At 42.2% G+C, this 22892-nt stretch overlaps 1 protein-coding gene and 1 non-coding gene across 4 annotated transcripts in view; both read left to right on the top strand.

Moving 5' to 3' along the window:
* Positions 1-22892, top strand: part of DNAJC16 (DnaJ heat shock protein family (Hsp40) member C16) — a 45856-nt gene that overhangs the window by 13011 nt on the left and 9953 nt on the right. For all 3 annotated transcript variants that reach the window (XM_009234890.4, XM_009234893.4, NM_001131778.1), the window contains 4 exon segments: positions 4570-4754; positions 6938-7042; positions 8447-8605; positions 20660-20790. In XM_009234890.4, coding sequence (XP_009233165.1) covers positions 4570-4754; positions 6938-7042; positions 8447-8605; positions 20660-20790 — 580 coding nt within the window.
* On the top strand, positions 2314-2453 carry LOC112131440 (small Cajal body-specific RNA 21). The gene has a single exon (XR_002913512.1). It is a non-coding gene; the product is annotated as a small Cajal body-specific RNA 21 (non-coding RNA).

The following is a 22892-nucleotide window of genomic DNA, read 5'->3' as shown; positions in this document are numbered from 1 at the left end:
CAATAGGCTGAGGTGTGCAGATCACTTGAGGTCAGGAGTTCGAGACCAGCCTGGTCAACATGGTGAAATCCCGTCTGTGCTGAAAATACAAAAATTAGCCAGGTGTGGTGGCGCATGCCTGTAATCTCAGCTACTCGGGAGGCTGAGGCAGGAGAATTGCTTGAACCCAGGAGGTGAAGGTTGCAGTGAGCCAAGATTGAGTCACTGCACTCCAGCCTAGGCAACAGAGCAAAACTCTGTCTCAAAAATAAAATAAAATAAAATCAAGGGCATGTTGGCTCACGCCTGTAATCCCAGCACTTTGGGAGGCCAAGGCAGGTGGATCACCTGAGGTCAGAAGTTCAAGACCAGCCTGACCAATGTGGTGAAACCCTGTCTCTACTAAAAATGCAAAAATTAACTGGGCATGGAGGTAGAGGTTGCAGTGAGCCGAGATTGTGCCACTGCAGTCTGGCCTGGGCGACAGAATGAGACTCCGTCTCAAAAAAAAAAAAGAAAAGAAAAAAACCCCCACAAATTTAAAACACCAAATATTTATCGTTCTTTATTCTATTCCTCCAACCACAGCCTCCCAAGTAGCTAGGACTAGAGGCACACACTGCCATGCCCAGCTAACTTTTTTTTAGACTCATCACGTTAATCATCACAGATCCCAGAGCCAGACTTTCTGGGTTCACATCCCATCACCGTCACTTGCCAGCTCTGTCACCCTGGGACTTCACCTCTCCATGTCTCAGTTTTCTTATAGGTAAAATAGAGATGGTGAAGATTGGTCTTAAACTCCAGGAGATAGGAAAGAGATGGTGAAGGCTGGTCTTAAACTCCTAGTCACAAGCGATCCTCCCGCCTCAGCCTCCCAAAGCACTGGTATTACAGGCATGAACCACCATGCCCAGCCAACTTTTCAGTTTCTAATTCAGGTTTCTGTCCGTGCTCGGTCTGGTAGAAGGTATACTGAATGGCACTGTTACTAGAAAGGCATATTTCCCAGGATCAGTTCATAAATTGGCATTCAATCTATATAGCAATCCCTGGTAAGGTCATTTAGGGTGAGTCAGTCTCTGAGAAATTGATCCCTCTAATGTTCAGAACCTGGGGCAGAAGTGGTCATTGGAGGCAGTAAGAAGTCCAGGCTTTGTGGTCAGCTGGAACTAGATTCAGATCCTGGTTCCACTGCACACAAACCATGATGCCTCACCCTCCCCCAGCTTCAGTTTCCTCAGCCATAAAGATAGCAATACTTACCTTGCAGAGTGATTGTAAGTATGAAAAGTATAATGTATATAAAGCTCTAGGCGTGATAAAGAAGGCACTCAAGAAGTGATAATCCCTCCCTTGGGCCTTTGTCTTGTAGCCACTTGACCTCCCTAGGTGATGTCTCTTCTGTCTTTACGAATGACCAAATCTCCCAATGTATGTGCCTGCTTTATTCTTTTTCTTTCTTCTGCTCATGTAATTCTCTGTGCGCTTCCATTTATTGACATTGTTCCATAGTTATTTTTAATGACTGCAGTGTGATATAGTATACTGTACTTGGCTCTAGAGAAGAGCCAAGAATCCAATTTGGATTCTTGTTCTGCAATTTTGTCAGCTCTGCAACCTGGGAAAAGTCACTTTACCTCTCTGAACCTCTCTGTGTATCTGTAAAATGAGGGAAGCGAACTATTCAATTCCTAAGGCTCCTCATTTCCTGCCCTTGAGAGACTGCAACAGTCACAGTCAGGTAGCCTACAGAGAGCTTGGTTTAGTCTGCTCAGCAGTTTTAAAACATTAAGTTTGGGATCCCCGCCATTTACTCAGCAATTTCATTTTAGGAATTTACTAATTAGAAAATAAGCACACAGGAGCACAAAGATGTATGTACAAAGATGTACAAGGATGCCCATCAGCATTCCTTATAATGTTAAGAATTAGGCTAAAAGCAACTTTTAATATTGTGCTTTATAATAAGAAATATATGTATATTTTGGTGTTTGTTCCCAGTTCCTGGCACAGATCTCCTAAAACCCTTGAGATTGCCTCATCAATAGGGGTGCTAAGATAATCTTTTGCTCTCGTATTTGATCTTTTACTCTGATTCCTGACACGCAGCTCCTAATCCTTGGAATTTCCTGCAGGATGGGAGCATCTTTTGTTCTACTGAGGCAACTCTTAGTGGGCCCCTGTGTGGGAGCTGGTCACCAGAAAAACCAAACCATGATTAGAAGTTTGAAAGTTTCACCCTCATCCACCAGAAAGAGGAGAGAGGCTGGAGATTGAGTTAATAATTGATCACGCCTGCATGATGAAGCCTTCATAAAAATCCCTGAACTCTGGCTCGGTTTCCTGGGGGGTGGGCTCAGTCTACACCACCTCCCCTCAGCCGAGCCTACAGTAGAGGGCCCAGGCATCCTCCCCTATGGGAGAGGCGTTTGAGTAAGGAGCCTCGCCTGGGGTGTCCTAGCCTCACATTTACTGGCAAAAAAATGAACATATATATATATTTAATCCCTGAACTACTGGGTTTGAGAGTTCCCAGGTGGCTGAACAGATGGAGGTGCCTGGAGGGTGGCGAGTCCTGGGAGGGCAGGATGCTCCCACCCTTCCATATACCTTACCATGTACCTCTCTTCCTTCTGGCTGATCATCTGTCTCCTTTGTAATATCCCTTATACCTAATGAGTAACCATAAGGAATGTTCCCCTGAGTTCTGTGAGCAGCTCGAGCAAGTTAGTTGAACCCAAGGAGGGTCATGGGACCCTTTGATTTATAGCCAGTTGGTTAGAAGTACAGGACACAACCTGGGACTTATGGCGTCTGAAGTGGGAGCAATCTTACGGGACTGAACCCTTCACCTGCGGGACCTGATGCTTCCTCTGGGTAGATAGTGTCAGAACTGAGTTGATACCCAATTGGTGTCTGCTGGAGGATTTATGGGGAACCCCCACCCCCACAGCATGTGGTGTCAGAAGGGAAGCATTGAGTTGGGCATAGTGGCACGTGCCTGAAATCCCAGCTACTCAGGTGGCTGAAGCAGGAAGATCGCTTGAGCCCAGGAGTTTGAGACCAGCTTGGGCAACATAGTGAGACCCCATCTCTTAAACAGTGAGTGTCAGGGAAAGCATTGTGTTGAGTGTGAGTAGGAAAAACAGTTTGGTTTTTACTCTCTCACAACTTCAATGTGCAACAATAAATGAATTAAATAGATTGATGGCCCAGTTTCAGTGAGCTCCTACTATGTGCCAGGCTCTGGTCTGGTGTTGGGGATACATCAGTGGACTACAAAGGGATCTCTACCTTCATGAGGCTTACATTCTAGAAGGGGAGACAGACAATAAACAATTGACAGAAGGAAAGTGGGTGGTACCTTAGAAGATGGTAAACACTGCGGAAAAAGTTAAAGTGAGCAGGTTGTGTGTGGACCCTGAGTGTGGGGAGTACCGTTTTAAATATGGTGCCACGGTAGGCCGCATTCAGGACTTGAAGTTGGTAAAGAAGTCAGCTACACAGAAGTCAGGGAGATGCACACTTCAGGCTGAAGGAACAGCCAGCGCCAAGGCCCTGAGGCAGGAGCATCCACTGTCTTCACAGCACAGCAAGGACGCTGGGGACTGGGGAAGGCTGATGGAGGAGTGGAAGAAGAGGGCATGGGGAACCAGGGGCCAAACACAAAGGGTCTTGTTGGCCTCTGTGAGGATTGTGCATTTTATTCCAACTGAAATGGGTCTTTGCAGGGTTTGGGCAGAGGAGTGATGTGATCCTTTTTTATGTTTTAGAAGGAGCAGCCTGGCTGCTATGTTAAGAACAGACTGTCAGGAGACAGGGAGAAATAGGGGGAGAGCATTTAGGATATTATTGCAGCAACATAGGCAGGAGAGATAATGATGACTCAGAGCAGGGCATATAATGAAAGTGATGAAAAACAGTTGAATTCCAGACATTTTCTAAAGAGAAAACCAACAAGACTTGCCGTCAGATTGGATGTGGGGTGCAACAGATAAGAGAAGCCAAAGATGACTCTTACGGTTTTTGCCTTGAGTAACTGGAAGGATGGAGCTGTCATCAACTGAAATGGCAAAGGCGTGGGTAGGACAGGTCTGTGGGAGGAGATTAGAGGTTCGTTTTTGGAAATGTTAAGCTTGAGAAGTCTAGTAGACATCCAAAAGAAGATGTACATTTATTGGCCTTTAATATTGAATGTGTCTCCAGTGTTAGCAGAGTAACTGGCCCTCCAAATATATGGTTGGATGAAAGAACAAGAAAAGTTGTTCAAGTATTAAGTGAAATAAGTATCAGATGACCCCATTTTGTTTTATGTATATGCGCGCGTGCGCACGCACACACACACACACACACACACACACACACACACACACACACACGTAGCTCTTCTTAGATATTGCCAGATTGCTCTGCAGAAAAACTGAACCAATCTAGAATTCCAGCAGTGAAAGAATGCTAGACAGTCTGTTAGGAAAGACATTTCCTATGAGGTCGGGATTTCAATTCCACACCAAAAAATTACTTAGCACTTTTTCCAGCTGCCATGGAGACATAAAAAGGCTTCACTTGGATCTTCCTTCTTTTCAGGTGTAGGAATTGGCGTGGTCCATGCTGGGTATGAGAGACGCCTGGCCCATCACCTAGGGGCACACAGCACGCCCTCTATCCTAGGAATCATTAATGGGAAAATCTCCTTCTTCCGCAATGCAGTTGTCCGTGAAAATCTGCGACAATTTGTAGAAAGTCTTCTTCCAGGGAACTTGGTGGAGAAAGTAAGTATCCATCAAGGAAAACATGGCTGAGAAGTAGTTTAAGAGGTGCCTAGGACTGTTGATGGCACAGAACATTTTCTGTAGTCCTCTCAAACCTGAGTTTCATTGTGAGGAAGGCAAGCCACATATTAATTAATTATTCAAACTAAATCATGTAAGTGAAGTCTGTAGGAGACTAAAAATTGAAACATGAAGTACAGAGACTGAAAGAATTAATTCCTATTAATAACTATCTTGCAGATCTTACACTGTCATAGGAATCTGAGCCTAAAATGACAGTGCCTATTTTCTAAACAAAAAAATTCAATCACATGTTACATAGAATTAGGGATTTCTTTCCGGCTCATAAATTTGTTCATGTGAAGATATTTGTCTTTATTCAAATTTAATTATATTTGGTTATTTGTTTAACGATCGTATCTATGGAAAATGCCAGATTTCATGAAAGCAAATATTATTTTTGAAACTTCAGAAACTTACAGTGACAATAATATGAATGAATTTCACAAAGAAAAGGTTGAAATAGAGAAGCCAGATAAAGTTCACATTGGTCTATTATTTCCATATTTAAGCACCTAATGTATTTTTTCAATATCTTAATTTAGGGATCAAAGTAACTAGGAAAAGACTCTCATTTTGCTTTAAATAATTCATTCTCTTAAGAATACAGGGAAAGTGAACATAAAAAATTTTCATCATATTTCTAGTGCTATTCCTAGACTGTCCTGCTGGGATCATTATCTGTAGAAGAAATATTTGTTAGAGTTAACTTAAAAGGTCAGAGAGTATTGTAGGCTCCTAAAATGATAGCTTGTCCTGATAGATCTCAAACATTTATATAAAATATCTATTCCGTGCCCGGCATAGATTAATGTAGCCGTTTCAAGCAGCTCCCAAGCAGGTGGTTATTTCCAGTATGCTGGAGCCCATCCTAATGAGTTAGGAAAGGCTTCCTGGCAGAAGTGACCCTTGGACCAGGTTGGGTTGCAGGCAGGCAGAAATCTGGAGACATGAAATAGCCTGCTTTGTAAGAAGTTTTCATTGGTGAGCAACAGAGGAGGGGGTTGGAGAGGTTATTAGGAATCTCCCTGTGAGGGGCCTCAGAGCACTTTCATGCTCCTTTAAGGAACTTGGGCCTTGGCCCGCGTGGAGCCATTGTAGGGGTTTGAGCAGAGGAGTGAAATGATCAAATTTGAGTTTTATATAAATCATTCTAGATGCAGTATAGAAAGATAAACTTTTTTTAACGACTATGAAAAATTTCTAGCTAGATAATTTATTCATGTTTTTAATTTCTCTCAGTAGGAATATTTTAAGATATCAGTGGGGGAAAGTAACAATTCAGATAACAATAAATGAAATTATATAATGTATAGAGGGGGTGGACCACCTTATTTTTATTTAAGCCATTTAAAAGAGCAAGCTGGCCTAGAGTGGCGGCTCACACCTGTAATCTCAGCACTTTAGGAGGCTGAGGTGTGAGGATCGCTTGAGTCCGTAAGTTCAAGAGCAGCCTGGGCAACATACGGAGACCTGATCTCTACAAAAAATGCAAACATTCGCCAGGCATGGTGCCATGTGCCTGTAGCCCCAGCTATTCAGGAGGCTGAGGTGGGAGGATCACTTGATCCTGGGAGGTTTGGGAGGTTGAGGGTGCAATGAGCCATGATCATGCCACTGCACTCTAGCCTGGGCAACAAAGCAAGACCCTGTCTCAGAAAAAAGGGTGAGGGGCAACCTGGGAGACTGAGGCGTGATAGATAGATGTGAGACTGAGGCATGATAGATAGATGATAGATAGATAGATAGATAGACAGATAGATAGATAGATAGATACTGAAAGGGGCAGTTGTGCATTATTTTCTACTGGCTAGTATATTAAGAAGTATACTCTATAATTAACTAAGAACCAACTCTGGAAGCTCAATTTTTATAATATGGTCAGTAATTGTTTCAGACAGGATTATGATTTCAGTCTGTAAGAGTTCATTGAAAATAGGAAATCAATATCGCCATTCTTTTAATAGCTTTAGCCAAATGAAGACAAAAAGATTTGTTGTCTGCATTTTTATTTTTTGCAATAATTTTTTACACTTATTTGATTTGTTTATTTTCTCCTAATGGAGTATAATATAATTGTTAACAATTAAATATTGAGACTAACATTCTATTTTCAATTTAAGGTTACAGGTAAAAATTATGTCAGATTCCTTTCTGGCTGGCAGCAAGAGAATAAGCCTCATGTCCTTCTGTTTGACCAAACGCCCATTGTGCCACTGTTATACAAGGTACTTTCTATGCTGGGGGGTAATGGTTTCTTTTTCTTTTCTTCTCTCTTTTTTTTTTTTTTTTTTTTAGCGGAAAGTAATCTCTGAGTTGGAACTTATAGCCTATTTGTCTTTTTTATAAGAAACAGTTTCTTCCATGAGAAATGTTTGAAGACCAGAAATTTTACATAACCAGCATACATTGAGTACCGACTAATGCCAGTTACTGTGTTAGTACTTTCTATGCACATATCATGTAATCCTCAGAAGAACCCAGTGATGGAGATACTATCCCTATTTCTTTTTTTTTTTCTCTTTTTTTTGAGACAGAGTCTCGCTCTGTCGCCCAGGCTGGAGTGCAGTGGCGTGATCTCCTCGGCTCACTGCAGCCTCCACCTCCCAGGTTCAAGTGATTCTTCTGCTTCAGCCTCCCAAGTAGCTGGGACTACAGGTGCGCGCTACCATGCCCGGCTAATTTTTGTATTTTTAGTAGAGAAGGGTTTCACCATGTTGGGCAGGCTGCTCTCGAACTCCTGACCTGACCTTGTCCCGCCCGCCTCAGCCTCCCAAAGTGCTGGGATTACAGGCGTTAGCCACTGTGCTGGGGTTTTTTTTGGAGACCAAGTGTCACTCTGTTGCCCATGCTGGAGTGCAGTGGTGTGATCTAGACTCACTGCAACCTCTGCCTACCGGGTTCAAGCAATTCTTTCACCTCTGTCTCCGGAGTAGCTGGGACTACAGGCACACACCACCACACTCAGCTAATTTTTGTGTTTTAGTAGAGGTGGGGTTTCACCATGTTGGCCAGGCTGGTCTTGAACTCCTGACCTCAAGTGATCCGCCCACCTCGGCCTCCCAAAGTGCTGGGATTAAAGGCGTGAGCCACCATGCCCAGCCACTATCCTTGTTTCCATAGACCAAGATACTGAGGCTTAGAGCGATCATATAACCCACTCAAGTTCTCACTACAGCATGGTGAGCGCAATTCCCATTGACTTCAGACCTGCCCTCTGAATGATTCCGCCACTACACTCCCAGCCTACCTACACTCCCCACTACCTCTCGTGTCACTGTGACATGAGATGGAGAGGAAGGTGTGATCAGTGGCATGGTCACTGCCATCTTACCTAATTACAGTACAGGTAATCCCCAAACCCGTGCCTCCTGACCAGTACAGATTTCAAGAAGATGATTATTTTGCTTTAACTACGAAAAAGAAGAGAGTTGTTTGTAGTTACCTTGTTGCTACAGTTTTTGCACATGGAACACCATAGAATGGAAGTATACAAGGATACGGAAGACCCAGTGGAGCTGTATAAGCTGGCATGCGTCTCTGTGCTCAGTGATGTGAAAAAGCCCTACTTGATTTCTCATCTACATCCTTGCTGTAGTTTTATTTTCTTCCTCTCTGTTATGCCTTAACAGTTGACTGCCTTTGCATACAAAGATTATTTATCATTTGGATATGTATATGTGGGTTTGAGAGGGACGGAAGAGATGACGAGGCGATACAACATCAATATCTACGCCCCTACCCTCTTGGTCTTTAAAGAACATATAAACAAGCCTGCCGATGTTATCCAGGTACGTGAGGGTCACCTTGGTTAAGATTTTCTTCACATTTTATCCCAAGATTTTATGTAAATAAACAGCAAAATTGAACAAAGTGGCTGAAGGAAAGGATCTTCCTTCAGATGCACAAAATTTTTTAATGAATTTTTTATCTAACTTGGTACCGTTTGCTTTAAAATTTTTAATTTAAAATGTTTAAAAATTTTAACACCTTTAAAGGGCTCCTGTTGGAAAACCAACAATCTTTTTCCAAAATGAATTTAAAAGTTAAATGTAAAACAGTAATAAAAAGGAATAAGAAGAAGCCACAAACTAACTGAGAGAATGTACAGATGAATATTTATCTGATCTTAAGGTGGGAAAGGGTTAAAAAGCATTGGGGAAAAATCTTGGAAAATCTTAATAACTTGACTCTAAGTTTTATGTTTTTATGTAAATACTTTTAAATGTAAAGTTAAAAAACTGGGGAAATATTTATAACAAATATTAAAATATTGATATTTTTAATTTCTAAAGAGCTTTTAATCTAGAAAATCACAAAATTCTGAGAAGACTAATAACCATTTTTAAAAATTAAATCTCACAAGTAATCAGAGAACATTAACCTTTTTTCATCCATCCAACTGTCAAAGATTTTCTAAGTTAAAATAGTACCGTTGAGGGTGTAGAGAAACGAGTACTGTCTTGCTAGAGGAAGTAGGCTTTCAGAAAAAGAATTTGGTAATATTGTATTAATCGCCTAAATTCATGAGTAAACCTGAGTATTGTGTGTCAAACACTGTTCTGGGTGCGGGGGTACAGCATTGAATAAGATCAGCAGAATTCCCTGTCCTGTGTCCTACTGGGAAAGACAAACCAACAATATAATATAGTCTGTCATCATTTGTTATATAGTGATCAGTGCTGAGGAGAAAGATAGAGCAGGAAAGAGGAATGTGGAGTATTAGGGGAGAAAGGTTGCCGTTTTAAGGCAGAATGGCCTAGAAGGGCCTCATTGAGGGCTTAAACAAAGACCTAAGGGAAGTGAGACCATCTTTCAGGAATCTATACTAAGGGAATAGGAACTCAAACAAAGACTTAACATCTAAAGATGTTAAGCAATTTTCATAATAGTGAAAACTCGGGGGAAGTGTAAGTATCCAACAATAGGATAACTAGGATTATTATTAGTACAGCCCATTAAGGGAATATTATAGAGCCATTTAAAGTGTCAATTTCAAGAATACTTTGTGATAGGGATAATTTTCATTGCATTATGTTAAAAAGCAACCAGGATGCAAAATTGTTTGTACAATTTAAACACTGATCTCAATTTTATAACATGAATACCTGTGTATGCATAGGAAGAACTGGAAATATTGGTACCAATGTTCTCAAAAGAAGTGAAAAAAAGAAAAAGAAAAAAATACTGGAAAGCATTAGTAGTGATCATCTCTCAATGGTAAAATTATATATCATTTTAATCTTTGTGTTTTCCAAAATCCCTATAATGAACATATTTTATTTACAAGGACATTTTGACTGTCCTCCTAAGGAAGGCTAGAAAGAAGTTTTATAAAATTCTTTATTTCATTCATTCAGTAAACATTTCATTGCCTGCCTGCTGTGTAGCAAACACAGAGCCAGCTCTGACATCCAGAGTTAGTCTTTGCCCTCAAGCATCTCAGCCGGGAGGAGAGGGACCTAACCATCCACTCTAATGGCAGCTCAGGTGTCCTGTGAACACAGAAGAAGGGTACCTGAAACCATGGAAACCAGATGGGAAAGTGGACCGTAAAGAAAGAAGAGCAGGTTTAGGAAGATAAGAACTTTGGCTGTGGACGTATTGAATTAGAGCTGCCTGTAGGAAATAGAAGGGGAGAAGTCCTTTTTACAGTTGGGTATAGGAATCGAGATCTTAAGAAAGGCATACAGGCTGGGGATAGAAACTGGTGGATCATCAGTAAATGGTTAGTGGTTGAAGTCTTGAGTAGGGTAAGATCTTCCCGGCATAATACTGTAGTCTCCCCTGATCCACCCCACTTAACCCCTTTTTCAGTTTCTGAGGTCTCAGTTACCCACAGTCAATCAGGTCCAAAACATAGGCGACTACAGTGCAATAAGATATTTTGAAGCCGGGCATGGTGGCTCACGCCTGTAATCCCAGCACTTCAGGGGGCGGAGGCGGGCAGATCACGAGGTCAGGAGATTGAGATCATCCTGGCTAACATGGTGAAACCCCGTCTCTACTAAAAATACAAAAAATTAGCCGGGCGTGGTGGCGGGCGCCTGTAGTCCCAGCTACTTGGGAGGCTGGGGCAGGAGAATGGCGTGAACCCGGGAGGCGGAGCTTGCAGTGAGCTGAGATTACGCAACCCACTGCACTCCAACCTGGGCAACAGAGCAAAACTCCATCTCAAAAAAAAAAAAAAAAAAGATGTTTTGAGTGAGGGGGACCATGTTCGCATCACTTTATTACAGTATATTTTTAGAATTGTTCTATTTTAATATTATTGTTGTTAATCTCTTGCTGTGCCTAATTGATAAACTTTATCATAGGTATGTGTATAGGAAAAAAACACAGTATGTATAGAGTTCAGTACTATGTGGTTTCAGGCACCCACTGGGGGTCTTGGAATGTATCCTCTGCAGTTAAGGGATGACTGCTGTATGTAAAGTAAGGCCAGAAGGAGGCCAAGGACAAAACTCAGAACAGCCACCGGCACATAAGACAAGGCGGTGCCTGATGGAGATGAGAAGGTGCTGCAAGTCAGGAAGAAAACAAATACCAGTGTCCGAATAGAAAAGAGATTATCTCAATCCAGGGTAAATGGATGAGGATTTCCTAAATTGGTTTTTTGGAACAGTTTATAGTTCTGAGAATTATATTTATTTATCCCACTGGGGAAAATTGTAAATCAAATACATTTGCAAAATTACTGGTAGAATGGCTGCTTTACCAGCTTGCTCTTTGTGGATATCAAGTATATGCTTAACAAACTCAATTTTCACAACAGCAGGTGGCTTAATGATCACTAGTAGCACCAGTGGTTTCCTGTTGCTCTAGGTAATTTGTTGTCATTGCTATACGGTATTTATGGCCATTATAATTTATTGAATCATTCTGTTGGTGGACATTGGGGGCTTTGAGGAATAGTGTTGCAATGAATATCGTTACTAAGTACAGAGTTCTCTAGGACAGCAGTTTTTACAATGTGGTTGATAGACTCCTGGGGATTCTCAAAGATCCTTCAAGAGGAAGTCTGTGAGATCATACAAGACACGATTTGCCTTTTTCACTGTGTTGACATTTGCACCAATAGTGCCAAAGCAATAGTGGGTGAAGCTGCCAGCGCCAGTGCATGAATCCAGGCAGGGCACCAGGCCACCTACTATCATTTTGTGCTTCACCCCCAATCACTCACAGCAAAAACAAACCACTAGATTCACTTCATGTATTTTGTTTTCTTTTGTTTTTTGAGACAGAATCTCACTCTGTCGCCCAGGCTGGAGTGCAATGGCACAATCTCGGCTCACTGCAACCTCCGCCTCCCGGGTTCAGGCAATTCTGCCTCAGCCTCCCAAGTTGCTGGGATTCCAAGCAACTGCCACCATGCCCGGCTAATTTTTGTATTTTTAGTAGAGATGGGGTTTCACCATGTTGGCCAGGCTGTTCTTGAATTCCTGACCTCAGGTGATCCGCCCACCTCAGTCTCCCAAAGTGGTGGGTTTACAGGCGTGAGCCTCAGTGCCCGGCCTCACCTTATATCTTTGATGAAGCAGTAAGAAGTGTTAATTGTATTAAACCTTAAGCCTTGAGTGCATGTCTTTTTGATAGATTTAATATTCTGTGTGATGAGATGGGAAGTGTGCATAAAGCTGTCCTGCTGCACAACAAAGTACAAATGTCCTAAGGACAAGTGCTTACCTTGCCACTTTTCTTAATGGAACATCATTTTTACTCGGAGGAATGACAGACAACTATGGTCATTTAGACTCAGGAATTTGGCAGGCATTTTCTCTAAAACAGATGAAGTGATGTGGCACTTTAAATCAAACAACTGGTGGTATTTATTGCCAGTGATAAAATTCAGGCTTCCAAGAACATTAGAATTTCGAAAAATTTGTATTGGCCATCATGACAGCTTCTCAGAATTTTCTGATGAGATTGGTTCATCAAAGTGATGTGGGCTTTTTTGTTTTTGCTTTTGTTTTTGTTTTTTAGAGGATCTCACTCTTTCACTCAGGCTGGAGTGCAGTGGCACAGCCTCAGCTCACTGCAGCTCCGACTTCCTGGGCTCAAGTGATCCTTCTGCCTCAGTCTCCCAAGCAGCTGGGACTACAGGCATGCACCACTGGCTAATTTTTAAAAAAATTTTTTTACTGAGGCAGGCGTATCATCTGAATTGAGGAGTTCAAGACCAGCCTGACCAACATGGTGAAACCCCATCTCTACTAAAAATACAAAAAAGCCGGGTGTGGTGGCGTGCACCTGTAATCCCAGCTACCCGGGAGGCTGAGACAGGAGATTCACTTGAACCCAGGAGGCAAAGGTTGCAGTGAGCCAAGATTGTTTCACTGTACTCCAGCCTGGGTGAGAATGAGACTCCGTCTCAAAAAAAAAAAAATTTTTTTTTGTTTGAGAGACAGGGTCTCACTTTGTTGACTAGGGTGGTCTTGAACTCCTGGCCTCAAGTGGTCCTCCTGCCCGGGCCTCCCAAAGTGCTGGGATTACAGGCGTGAGCCACTGCACCCAGCCCGTTCTTTTAAAAAGTATAATAAAATATGTTGGCCAGGCGCAGTGACTCAGGCCTGTAATCCCAGTACTTTGGGAGGCCGAGGCAAGTGGATCATGAGGTCAGGAGTTCAAGACCAGCCTGGCCAATATGGTAAAACCCTGTCTCTACTAAAAAAAAAAAAAAAAATTAGCTGGCGTGGTGGCGTGCACCTGTAGTCCCAGCTATTCGGGAGGCTGAGGCAGGAGAATCACTTGAACCTGGGAGGCGGGGGTTGCAGTGAGCCAAGATCGCACCACTACACTCCAGCCTGGGTGACAGAGTGGGACTTTATTTCAAAAAAAAACCAAAAAGTTATTGTTTGGAAGATCAGTGGACCAATATTCACATACCCTGCATTCAGATGATCAGTGCAGGGTATTATGAAATAATACATGAGTAAAAGATCCATTATAAGTGCAAGGAACACAGATTTCTTCTTTTTTTTATTTTAATTTTTTTGTTTTTAATTTTTTTTTTTTTAATTCTTGTCAACAGGAATTCATCTTCTCATTTGTATATGAACCTTTTGGATGCCCTCATTATGATATGCCTACCTGTTATGTGTCTTTTTTTTTTGGAGACAGAATCTTGCTCTGTCTCTAAGGCTGGAGTGCAGTGGTGAGATCTCGACTCACTGCAACTTCCGCCTCCTGGGTTCAAGTGATTCTTGTGCCTCAGCCTTCGGAGTAGCTGGGACTACAGGCACAAGCCACCACACCAGGCTAATTTTTTTGTATTTTTAATAGAGACGGTTTCACCATGTTGGCCAGGCTGGTCTCGAGCGCCTGACCTCAGATGATCCGCCCACCTCGGCCTCCCAAAGTTCTGGGATTACAGGTGTGAGCCACCACGCCTGGCCTATTAAGTCTTTTACCCATTTTTTAATTAGATTATCTGCCTTTCTGTAATTGATTTGTAGGGGTTATTTATATGTTCATCTCTTTTTTTCCTGTTTTTTTTCTCATAGTCTTTTGTTTAGCTCTGTGGCAAATATCTTCACCCATTCTGTGGCTTGTCTTTTGTTTTTTTGTTTTGTTTTGTTTTGTTTTTTTGAGATGGAGTTTCGCTCTTGTTGCCCAGGCTAGAGTGCAGTAGTATGATCTCAGCTCACTGCAACCTCCGCCTCCCGGGTTCAAGCGATTCTCCTGCCTTAGCCTCCTGAATAGCTGGGATACAGGCACACTCCACCACGCCCAGCTAATTTTTGTATTTTTGGTAGAGATGGGGTTTCACCATGTTGGCCAGGCTGGTCTCGAACTCCTGACCTCAGATGATCCACCCGTCTCGGCCTCCCATTGGGATTACAGACGTGAGTCACCGCACCTGGCTGTCTTTTTATTATTTTTATGATACCCACATTTTAAAATTATTTATCGACATATAATACACATGCAGAAAGATGCACGAGTCAGAGATGTGAAGCTCAGTGAATTCTCACACAATGAACACATCCATGTGAGCTTCACTTGATCAAGAAACAAAATATTGTCATCAGCCCAGAAGGCCCCTCCCTCCCCCTACCTACTTGCCTCCTTCCCAAAGCTCAGCACTATCCTGTTTTCTAACACCATAGATTCGTCTTTGCATTTTTGAATTTTATCTAAATGGAATAATATAATGTATATATCTCGTATCTGGTTTCTCTCAGCTTATGTTTTTGAGATTCATACATGTCATTATTTGGAGTTTAATATTCATTCTTGTTGTGGAAAATTGTATGGCCAGGCACAGTGGCTCACACCTATAATGCCAGCACTCTGGGTGGTCGAGACAGGCAGATCATTTGAGCCCAGGAGGTCGAGACCAGCCTGGGCAACATGGAAAAACCTTGTCTCTACAAAAAATACAAAATTAGCTGGGTGTGGTGGTACACACCTGAAGTCCCAGCTACTTGGGGGGCTGAGGCGGGAGAATTGCTTCAGCCCGGGAGGTCAAGGCTGCAGTGAGCCGTGTTCGTGCCACTGCACTACAACCTGAGCAACAGAGCAAGACCCTGTCTCAAAACAAAAAGAAAGAAAGAAAATTGCATGGTAGGAATAGACTACGGTGTGTCTGTCCAGTCCATTCTGTTGTTGACAGAGCTTTTCCAGTTTTTGGTTGTTTGAATAATGATGCCATGAATATATTATTGTATTTGATGTCTTTTTGATGAACGTAAGTTCTTTTCGTATATTCACTCATAACAATATTTTCCTTTTTGATTGGTTCTTCGTTTCTATTTAAGACATACTTCCCCTACATCAAAAATCATGAAGATATTCTTCTCATGGAGTTTCTAAAAGCTGTATAGCTTTGCCTTTTATATTTAAGTATTTAAAATCATTTGGAAATAGTCTTGATATCTGATAGAACAAATCTCCTCACTTTGTTTTTTAGATTTGGGGAAAGGTTTTTTTTCCTTCAAAAGCATTATAGCTATTGGTCTTTTGTACTTTTTGTATATATTGGTCTTTTGTACATTTTGTATACATTTTAAATTCTGTCAAATTCCATCAAAACAAACCAACCCAAAAACCTACTGGTGTCTTATTGGGTTTATACTGATTCTTAAGTCGGTTTGGGGAGAATAGAGATAGTATAAAAGGCAAAGCTATACAGCTTTTAGAAGCTCTGAGAATAATACCTTCATGATCTTGATATAGGGGAAGTATGTCTTAAAGTGATTCTGTCCTTAGAAAATTGGGCCTTCCAACCTTTGAACATGATATATCTGTTTCATTTGTTTAGGTCTTCTGTAATATGTCTTCATAAATTTTATAATTTTCTCTGGAAAGAACATTTTTTTCAACTTATTTCTAGGTGCCTCCTATTTTTTATCCTATTAAAAAGCTTTTTTTTTTGATAGTTTATGCTGCAGAAAAAAAATTTTTTAAAAAGAATGTAGGCCAGGCGCGGTGGCTCACGCCTGTAATCCTCGTACTTTTGGAGGCCGAGGCGGGTGGATTGCCTGAGACCAGGAGTTTGAGATCAGCCTGGGCAACGTGGTGAAACCCCGTCTCTACTAAAATACAAAGAAAAAAAAATAGCCGGGTGTGGCAGCATGCTCCTGTAGTCCCAGCTACTCCGGAGGCTGAGACAGGAGAACTGCTTGAACTCGGGAGGCGGAGGTTGCAGTGAGCCAAGATTGTGCCACTGCACTCTAGCCTGGCTACAGAGCAAGACTCCATCTCAAAAAAAAAAAAGAGGCTGGGTGCGGTGGCTCACACCTGTAATCCCAGCACTTTGGGAGGCTGAGGTGGGTGGATCACGAGGTCAGGAGTTCGAGACCAGCCTGGCCAACATGGTGAAACTCCGTCTCTACTAAAAATACAAAAATTAGCTGGGCGTGGTGGTAGATGCCTGTAATCCCAGCTCCTAGGAAGGCTGAGGCGGAGAATTGCTTGAACCCAGGAGGCAGAGGTTGCAGTGAGCCGAGATCACGCCACTGCACTCCAGCCTGGGCGACAGAGTGAGACTCTGTCTCAAAAAAAAAAAAAAAAAAAAAAAGGTAAGGCCAGGTGTGGTGGCTCATGCCTGTAATCCTAGCACTTTGGGAGGCCAATTCGGGTGGATCAGGAGTTTGAGGTCAGGTGTTCGAGACCAGCCTGACCAACATGGAGAAACCCCATCTCTACTAAAAATACAAAATTAGCTGGGCATGGTGGTGCATGCCTGTAATCCCAGCTACTCAGGAGGCTGAGGCAGGAGAATCACTTGAACCCGGGAGGCGGAGGTTGTGATGAGCCACGATCGTGCCATTGCACTTCAGCCTGGGCAACAAGAGCAAAACTCCATCTCAAAAAAAAAAAGCATGTAAAGGGAGCCGGGTGCAGTGGCTCACCCTAGCACTTTTGGAGGCTGAGGCGGGAGGACCACTTGAGCTCAGGAGTTCAAGACCAGCCTAGGCAACATAGTGAGACTTTGTCTTTTTTTTTTTTTTTTTTTAATTTAGGAAAAAAGAATGAAGACAGTATCTTTTTATTGTTTTTTCTGTTTGCTGGTATAAGTAATACAGTTGTTGGTTTTTTGTTTTGTTTTAAGACGGAGTCTTGCTCTGTCGCCCAGGCTGGGGTGCAATGGCCCAATCTCGGCTCACTGCAACCTCCACCTCCCGGGTTCAAGTAATTCTCCTGCCTCTCAGCCTCCTGAGTAGCTGGGATTACAGGCATGCACCACAATGTCCCACTAATTTTTGTATTTTTTAGTCGAGGAGGGGTTTTGCCATGTTGGCCAGGCTGGTCTCAGGTGATCTGCCCACCTCGACCTCCCACAGTGCTGGGATTACAGGCGTGAGCCACCGCTCCCAGCCTTGATTTTGAAATAAAAACTTTGTATCATCCAGCAACCTTGCTAAACTCTTCTATTAACTTAATTTATCTGTACCATCTTTTAGATCAGCTAACTATATATCATATCACCTGAGATTAATGACAATTTTACTTCTTTTTTTTTTCCAGCCCTCATTTTATTTCTTTTTCTGACATTACTCCTGACAGCTGACATGATGTGGAATAGAAGTGTAGTAATCGGGGGCCGTCCTTTTTCTTGATTTCAAAGAGAGGGAAGGCTTTCAGCATTTCCCCAATAAGTGTGTTTGCAGAAGGCTTTTAAAATGTGGAGACCCTTTATCAGGTTAAAGAAGGTCCTTCTACTCCTTGTTGACTAAAAGTTCTAACCACAATTGGTATGATTTTTGTCAAATACTTTTTCTACATCCATTAGATTATTCTGATTTTTCTTCTTTAATCTTCTATATTGTGCTAACTCATATTAATTCATTCTCTAATGTTAAACCTAACTTGCATTCATGAAATAAATCCAACAAGATGATGATTTCTATTATGCTTTTAATATGTTGTTGGATTCCATTTGCTAACGTTTTGCCTAGGACTTTGACACTCATGTTCAGAAATGAGATTGACTTCTAACTTTTCCTTATCGTGATACCCATGTGTTGCTTTTTCTCTTCTCAGGAAGACTTTATGTGAGATTGTCTTCCTTGAAAGTTTGATTGAAAGCATCTGTAATGCCATCTGGGCCTTGAGCTTGGGTTTCTGGGTTTCGCTTTAAGGAAAGATTTTTGACTACTGATTATTTAGGTTTTCTGTTTTAACTTCAGCATTGTAGGTAGTGATTCCTTCTTGTCATCTTTGAGAATGATTACTTTATGCCTTCTCTTTTGTTTTCATGGTTGGTTTTACCAGAGGCTTGTCAATTGTATTAGCTTTTTCAAAGAACCAGTTTTGTCTTTGTTAATTCTTCTTCTTATATTAATATATTCATTTCTTGTTTCATTAATTTCTATTTTTATCTGTATTATTTCCTTTCTACTTTTATATTTTTGCTGTTTTTGACTTCTTGACAGAGATGTTTATTTCATTAACTTCTTTTCTGTTATGTTAATTGTAAAATTCCCCTTCAAGTACTACTTTATATGTATCTCAGAGTTCTTATTAATAGTATTTTTCATCAGTCATTAAAGTTCAAAATATTTTCTAATATCTGATAGGCGTTCTTGTTTTGGTTTTTTTTTTTTTTTTTTTTTTTAGTTAGTCTTGCTCTGTCACCCAGGCTGGAGTGTAGTGATGTCATCATGGCTCACTGCAGCCTTCGCCTCCTACGTTCAAGTCATCTTCACCCTTCAACCTCCCAAGTAGCTGGGACTACAGGCACATGCCACCATGCCCAGCTAACAACTTTTTTTTTTCCTTTTTTTTCTTTTATGAGACAGGGTTTCACTCCCGTTGCCCAGGCTGGTATGCTCTCCCGGGCTCAAGCAGTCCTCCTGCCTCAGCCTCCTGAGTAGCTGGGACTAAGGCCACGCCTGGCTAATTTTTGTACTTTTAGTAGAGACAGGGTTTCACTATGTTGCACAGGCTGGTCTTGAACTCCGGACCTCAAGTGATCCACCCGCTTTGACCTCCCAAAGTGCTGGGATTACAGGCATGAGCCACCATGCCCAGCCTTTTTTTTTTTTTTTTTTTTCTTGAGACAGGGTCTCTGTCACACAGGCTAGAGTCCAGTGGTGTGATCCCAGCTCACTGTAGTCTCTTAAGTCTTGGGCTCAAGCAATCCTCCCACCTCCACCTTCCAGGTAGCTGGGATTGCAGGCATGCACCACCATGCCTGGGCTAATTTTTTTTTATTTTTAGTAGAGACAAGATCTCATTATGTTGCCCAGGCTGGTCTCAATCTTCTAAGCTCAAGCAATCCTCCTCCTTCGGCCTCCCAAAATTCTGGGATTATAGGAGTAAGCCACTGTCCCTGGCCTTTTGTTTGTTTTTAATTTTTTGTAGAGATGGGATCTCTCCATGTTGCACAGGCTGGTCTCTAACTCTTGGGTTCAAGGGATCCTCTTGCCTTGGCCTCCCAAAGCATTTGGGTTAGAGGAATGAGCCTCCATACCTGGCCATGTTTCTTAATTTCCAAACATAAAGGGAAATGTTTACATATCTGGTTTGCATTTTATATGGAATTCTAGGTTAATTACCTTGTGGTCAGAATACCTGCTGTCAATGATTTCAATCCTTTGAAATGTGTGAAAGTTAGCAATAAAATGGTCATACAGTTTTGTAACCTGCCTTTTATACTTTGCAACATTGTTGCTTTGGGATTTATTTTTAATTGCCCAGTTTGCTACAAATCCTGAATGGAAATAATTTTGCCTAAAATTCAAAATGACTTTTTGTTTTGGGTTTTTGTTCTGTTTTGTTTTTTGTTTGTTTTTTTGTTTGGTTTTTGTTTTGTTTTGTTTTGGTTTTGAGATGGAGTCTCGCTCTGTCGCCCAGGCCGGAGTACAGTGGCGTAATCTCGGCTCACTGCAACCTCCATCTCCCGGATTCAACCGATTCTCTTGACTCAGCCTTCCAAGTAGCTAGGACTACAGACACACGCCACCATGCCTGGCTAATTTCTGTATTTTTAGTAGAGACGGGGTTTCACTGTGTTGGCCAGGCTGGTCTCAAACTCCTGACCTCGTGATCTACCCACCTCAGCCTCCCAAAGTTCTAGGATTTCAGACATGAGCCACCACGTCCGGCCATGACTTAATTTTTTTAATTTGTCAGCATAAAACAGTGAATAAAAATTCTCCAGTGGAAAGTGTACTTGATCTTCCCTTTGACCTGAAATAGCTGCATCATTGCTTTCAGCCCTGCATTGCTGAAATAGATCACCACATGTTTATTCGCTCAAACAGGTCTGTCTTGTTTGGTTATATTACTTTAGCCAAGGTCAGCTACGTTTTTATTAAGCTGGTAAGTAAAGAAAGCCCATCTATTTGCATTGAGAACACTGCATAAAATCTAGCTGATTCTTGTTTTTTCTCTAGGCCCGAGGTATGAAGAAGCAAATCATTGACGACTTCATCACCCAAAACAAATATCTATTGGCAGCCAGGCTCACCAGCCAGAAGTTGTTCCATGAACTCTGCCCTGTGAGACGGTCGCATCGACAGAGGAAGTAAGGACTTAAGGCTTTGCCTCTGCTTGTTATTACAATAGAAGGATCATGATTCATTTTACTATAGGGTGACTAGACATCTGCCCTGTAACATTGAGAACTTATTCTTCATTTAACAAATACTGGGCCGGGCGTGGTGGCTCATGCCTGTAATCCCAGCGCTTTGGGAGGCCGAGGAGGGCGGATCACCTGAGGTCGGGAGTTTGAGACCAGCCTGACCAACGTGGAGAAACCCCATCTCTACTAAAAATACAAAATTAGCCGGGCGTAGTGGCACATGCCTGTAATCCCAGCTACTAGGGAGGCTGAAGCAGGAGAATCACTTGAACCTGGGAGGCAGAGGTTGCAGTGAGCCGAGATCGCGCCATTACACTCCAGCCTGGGCAACAAGACCAAAACTCTGTCTCAAAAAAAAAAAAAAAAAAAAAACACTGATTAGTGACTGTGATGGTAATCATACTAATATGATGTATTAGTCCAGGGCACTTTAGCACCAAACTGTCAGATGTGCCAGCCTGTCCTAGTGGTCAGAGGAGATTTCCCTAATATGTAGCATTTCAGCTGAGACCTGAAGGATGAGCACAGTTTAGCCGGGCGTCTGGGAGAGACTGGGTCACTTTACAGAAGCACAGAATATGGAAGAGTGACTGTCCCTACTAAAGCATTCCACACAGGGTGAGTCTTTGGAGGTCTTGGGAAGGAGCAAGGATAACGATCAAACAGTAGGGAAGTATAGAGTATTGAGGAGATGGATTGGTGGGAATCGGGAAGGCTAAGTTACATGTATTCAATAAAGTATGAAGAGTTATTATACAAAGTATCTAAAAAGTCTAGAAATTCAGGGAATATATTCATTACACCTTCTCAGGTGAATGAATCAGTAGCTTTATATTTAGGGCTGTTTCATCTGTAAAAGGTATCTGGATATGGAAGGAAAACATATCAATCATGTTACTTGAAAATATAAAACATAATTTCCCTGTGTGTCTAGGCTTTTCAGATTCCTTTATAGTCTTAAGAGCGAAGAAAAAAATGACTTAAATATAAAAAAAGAATATCCTGGACTGTAAGGATTGTTGTTTACACAGCCTTCAAAAAATATCACAAATCCACACACTTCTCACTTTTTTTAACTACTGCTACCCTGGAACAAGCCACCATCGTCTCCCAGCGAGACCCCCCTGGCAGCCTTCTAACTAGTCTCTCTGCTCCATTCCACTCCTGTACCCTCCAGGCAGGTGTCCACACGTCAGCCAATGATGTTTGAAAATGCAAATCAGATCCAGTCACTTTCCATCCTGGGGTCTTTGCACTTGTAGTTCTCTCTACCTGGGATGCTCTGACCCCATTTCCTCTCATAACAATGTCACCTTTTCAGTTGGCACTTCCCTGACCAACCTGTCTGATGGAGCGTGGCTTCCACCCACTCTGGCCTCTCTCTGTCCCCTTTTCATCTTTTTTTTTTTTTTTTTTTTTTTAATATATAGCACTTGTTGATACCTGTCATGATATATCTGTTTTCTATCTTCCCCACTGGAATATAAGCTCCATGAGGGCAATAATATTGTCTATATTACCTGGCATATACTAAGTGCTCAGTAAATATTTTTGGGAGCATGAATAGCTAAACTTTCCATTGGAACCTTGCAAAGGAAGCCCTTCAGAATGAGGCTCAGTGGCCTCTGGCCTGAGAGAGATTTGACCAGACCTCCCTATACTGGAAGAACTAGGACAAAAAGTTTCTAAAAGGCCCTGCCGGCCAGGAACGGTGGCTCGCGCCTATAAGCCCAGCACTTTGGGGGTCTGAGGCAGGCGGATCACTTGACGTCAGGAGTTTGAGACCGGCCTGGCCAACATAGTGAAAACCCGTCTCTACTAAAAATACAAAAACTAGTTGGGTGAGGTGGTGCACGCCTATAATCCCAGCTACTTGGGAGGCTGAGGCAGGAGAATGGTTGGAACTCAAGAGGCGGAGTTACAGTGAGCCGAGATCACACCACTACACACTCCAGCCTGGGCAACAGAGCAAGACTCCATCTCAAAAAATAAAAGGCCCTGCTGCATCAGAGATTCAGTGACCAACCCCTTAAATTCCTGGCAGG

This window comes from Pongo abelii, chromosome 1 (genome assembly GCF_028885655.2).
Source record: "Pongo abelii isolate AG06213 chromosome 1, NHGRI_mPonAbe1-v2.0_pri, whole genome shotgun sequence".
Taxonomy (NCBI): Eukaryota; Metazoa; Chordata; class Mammalia; order Primates; family Hominidae; genus Pongo; species Pongo abelii.
This window is presented reverse-complemented; position numbering and strand designations above follow the sequence as displayed.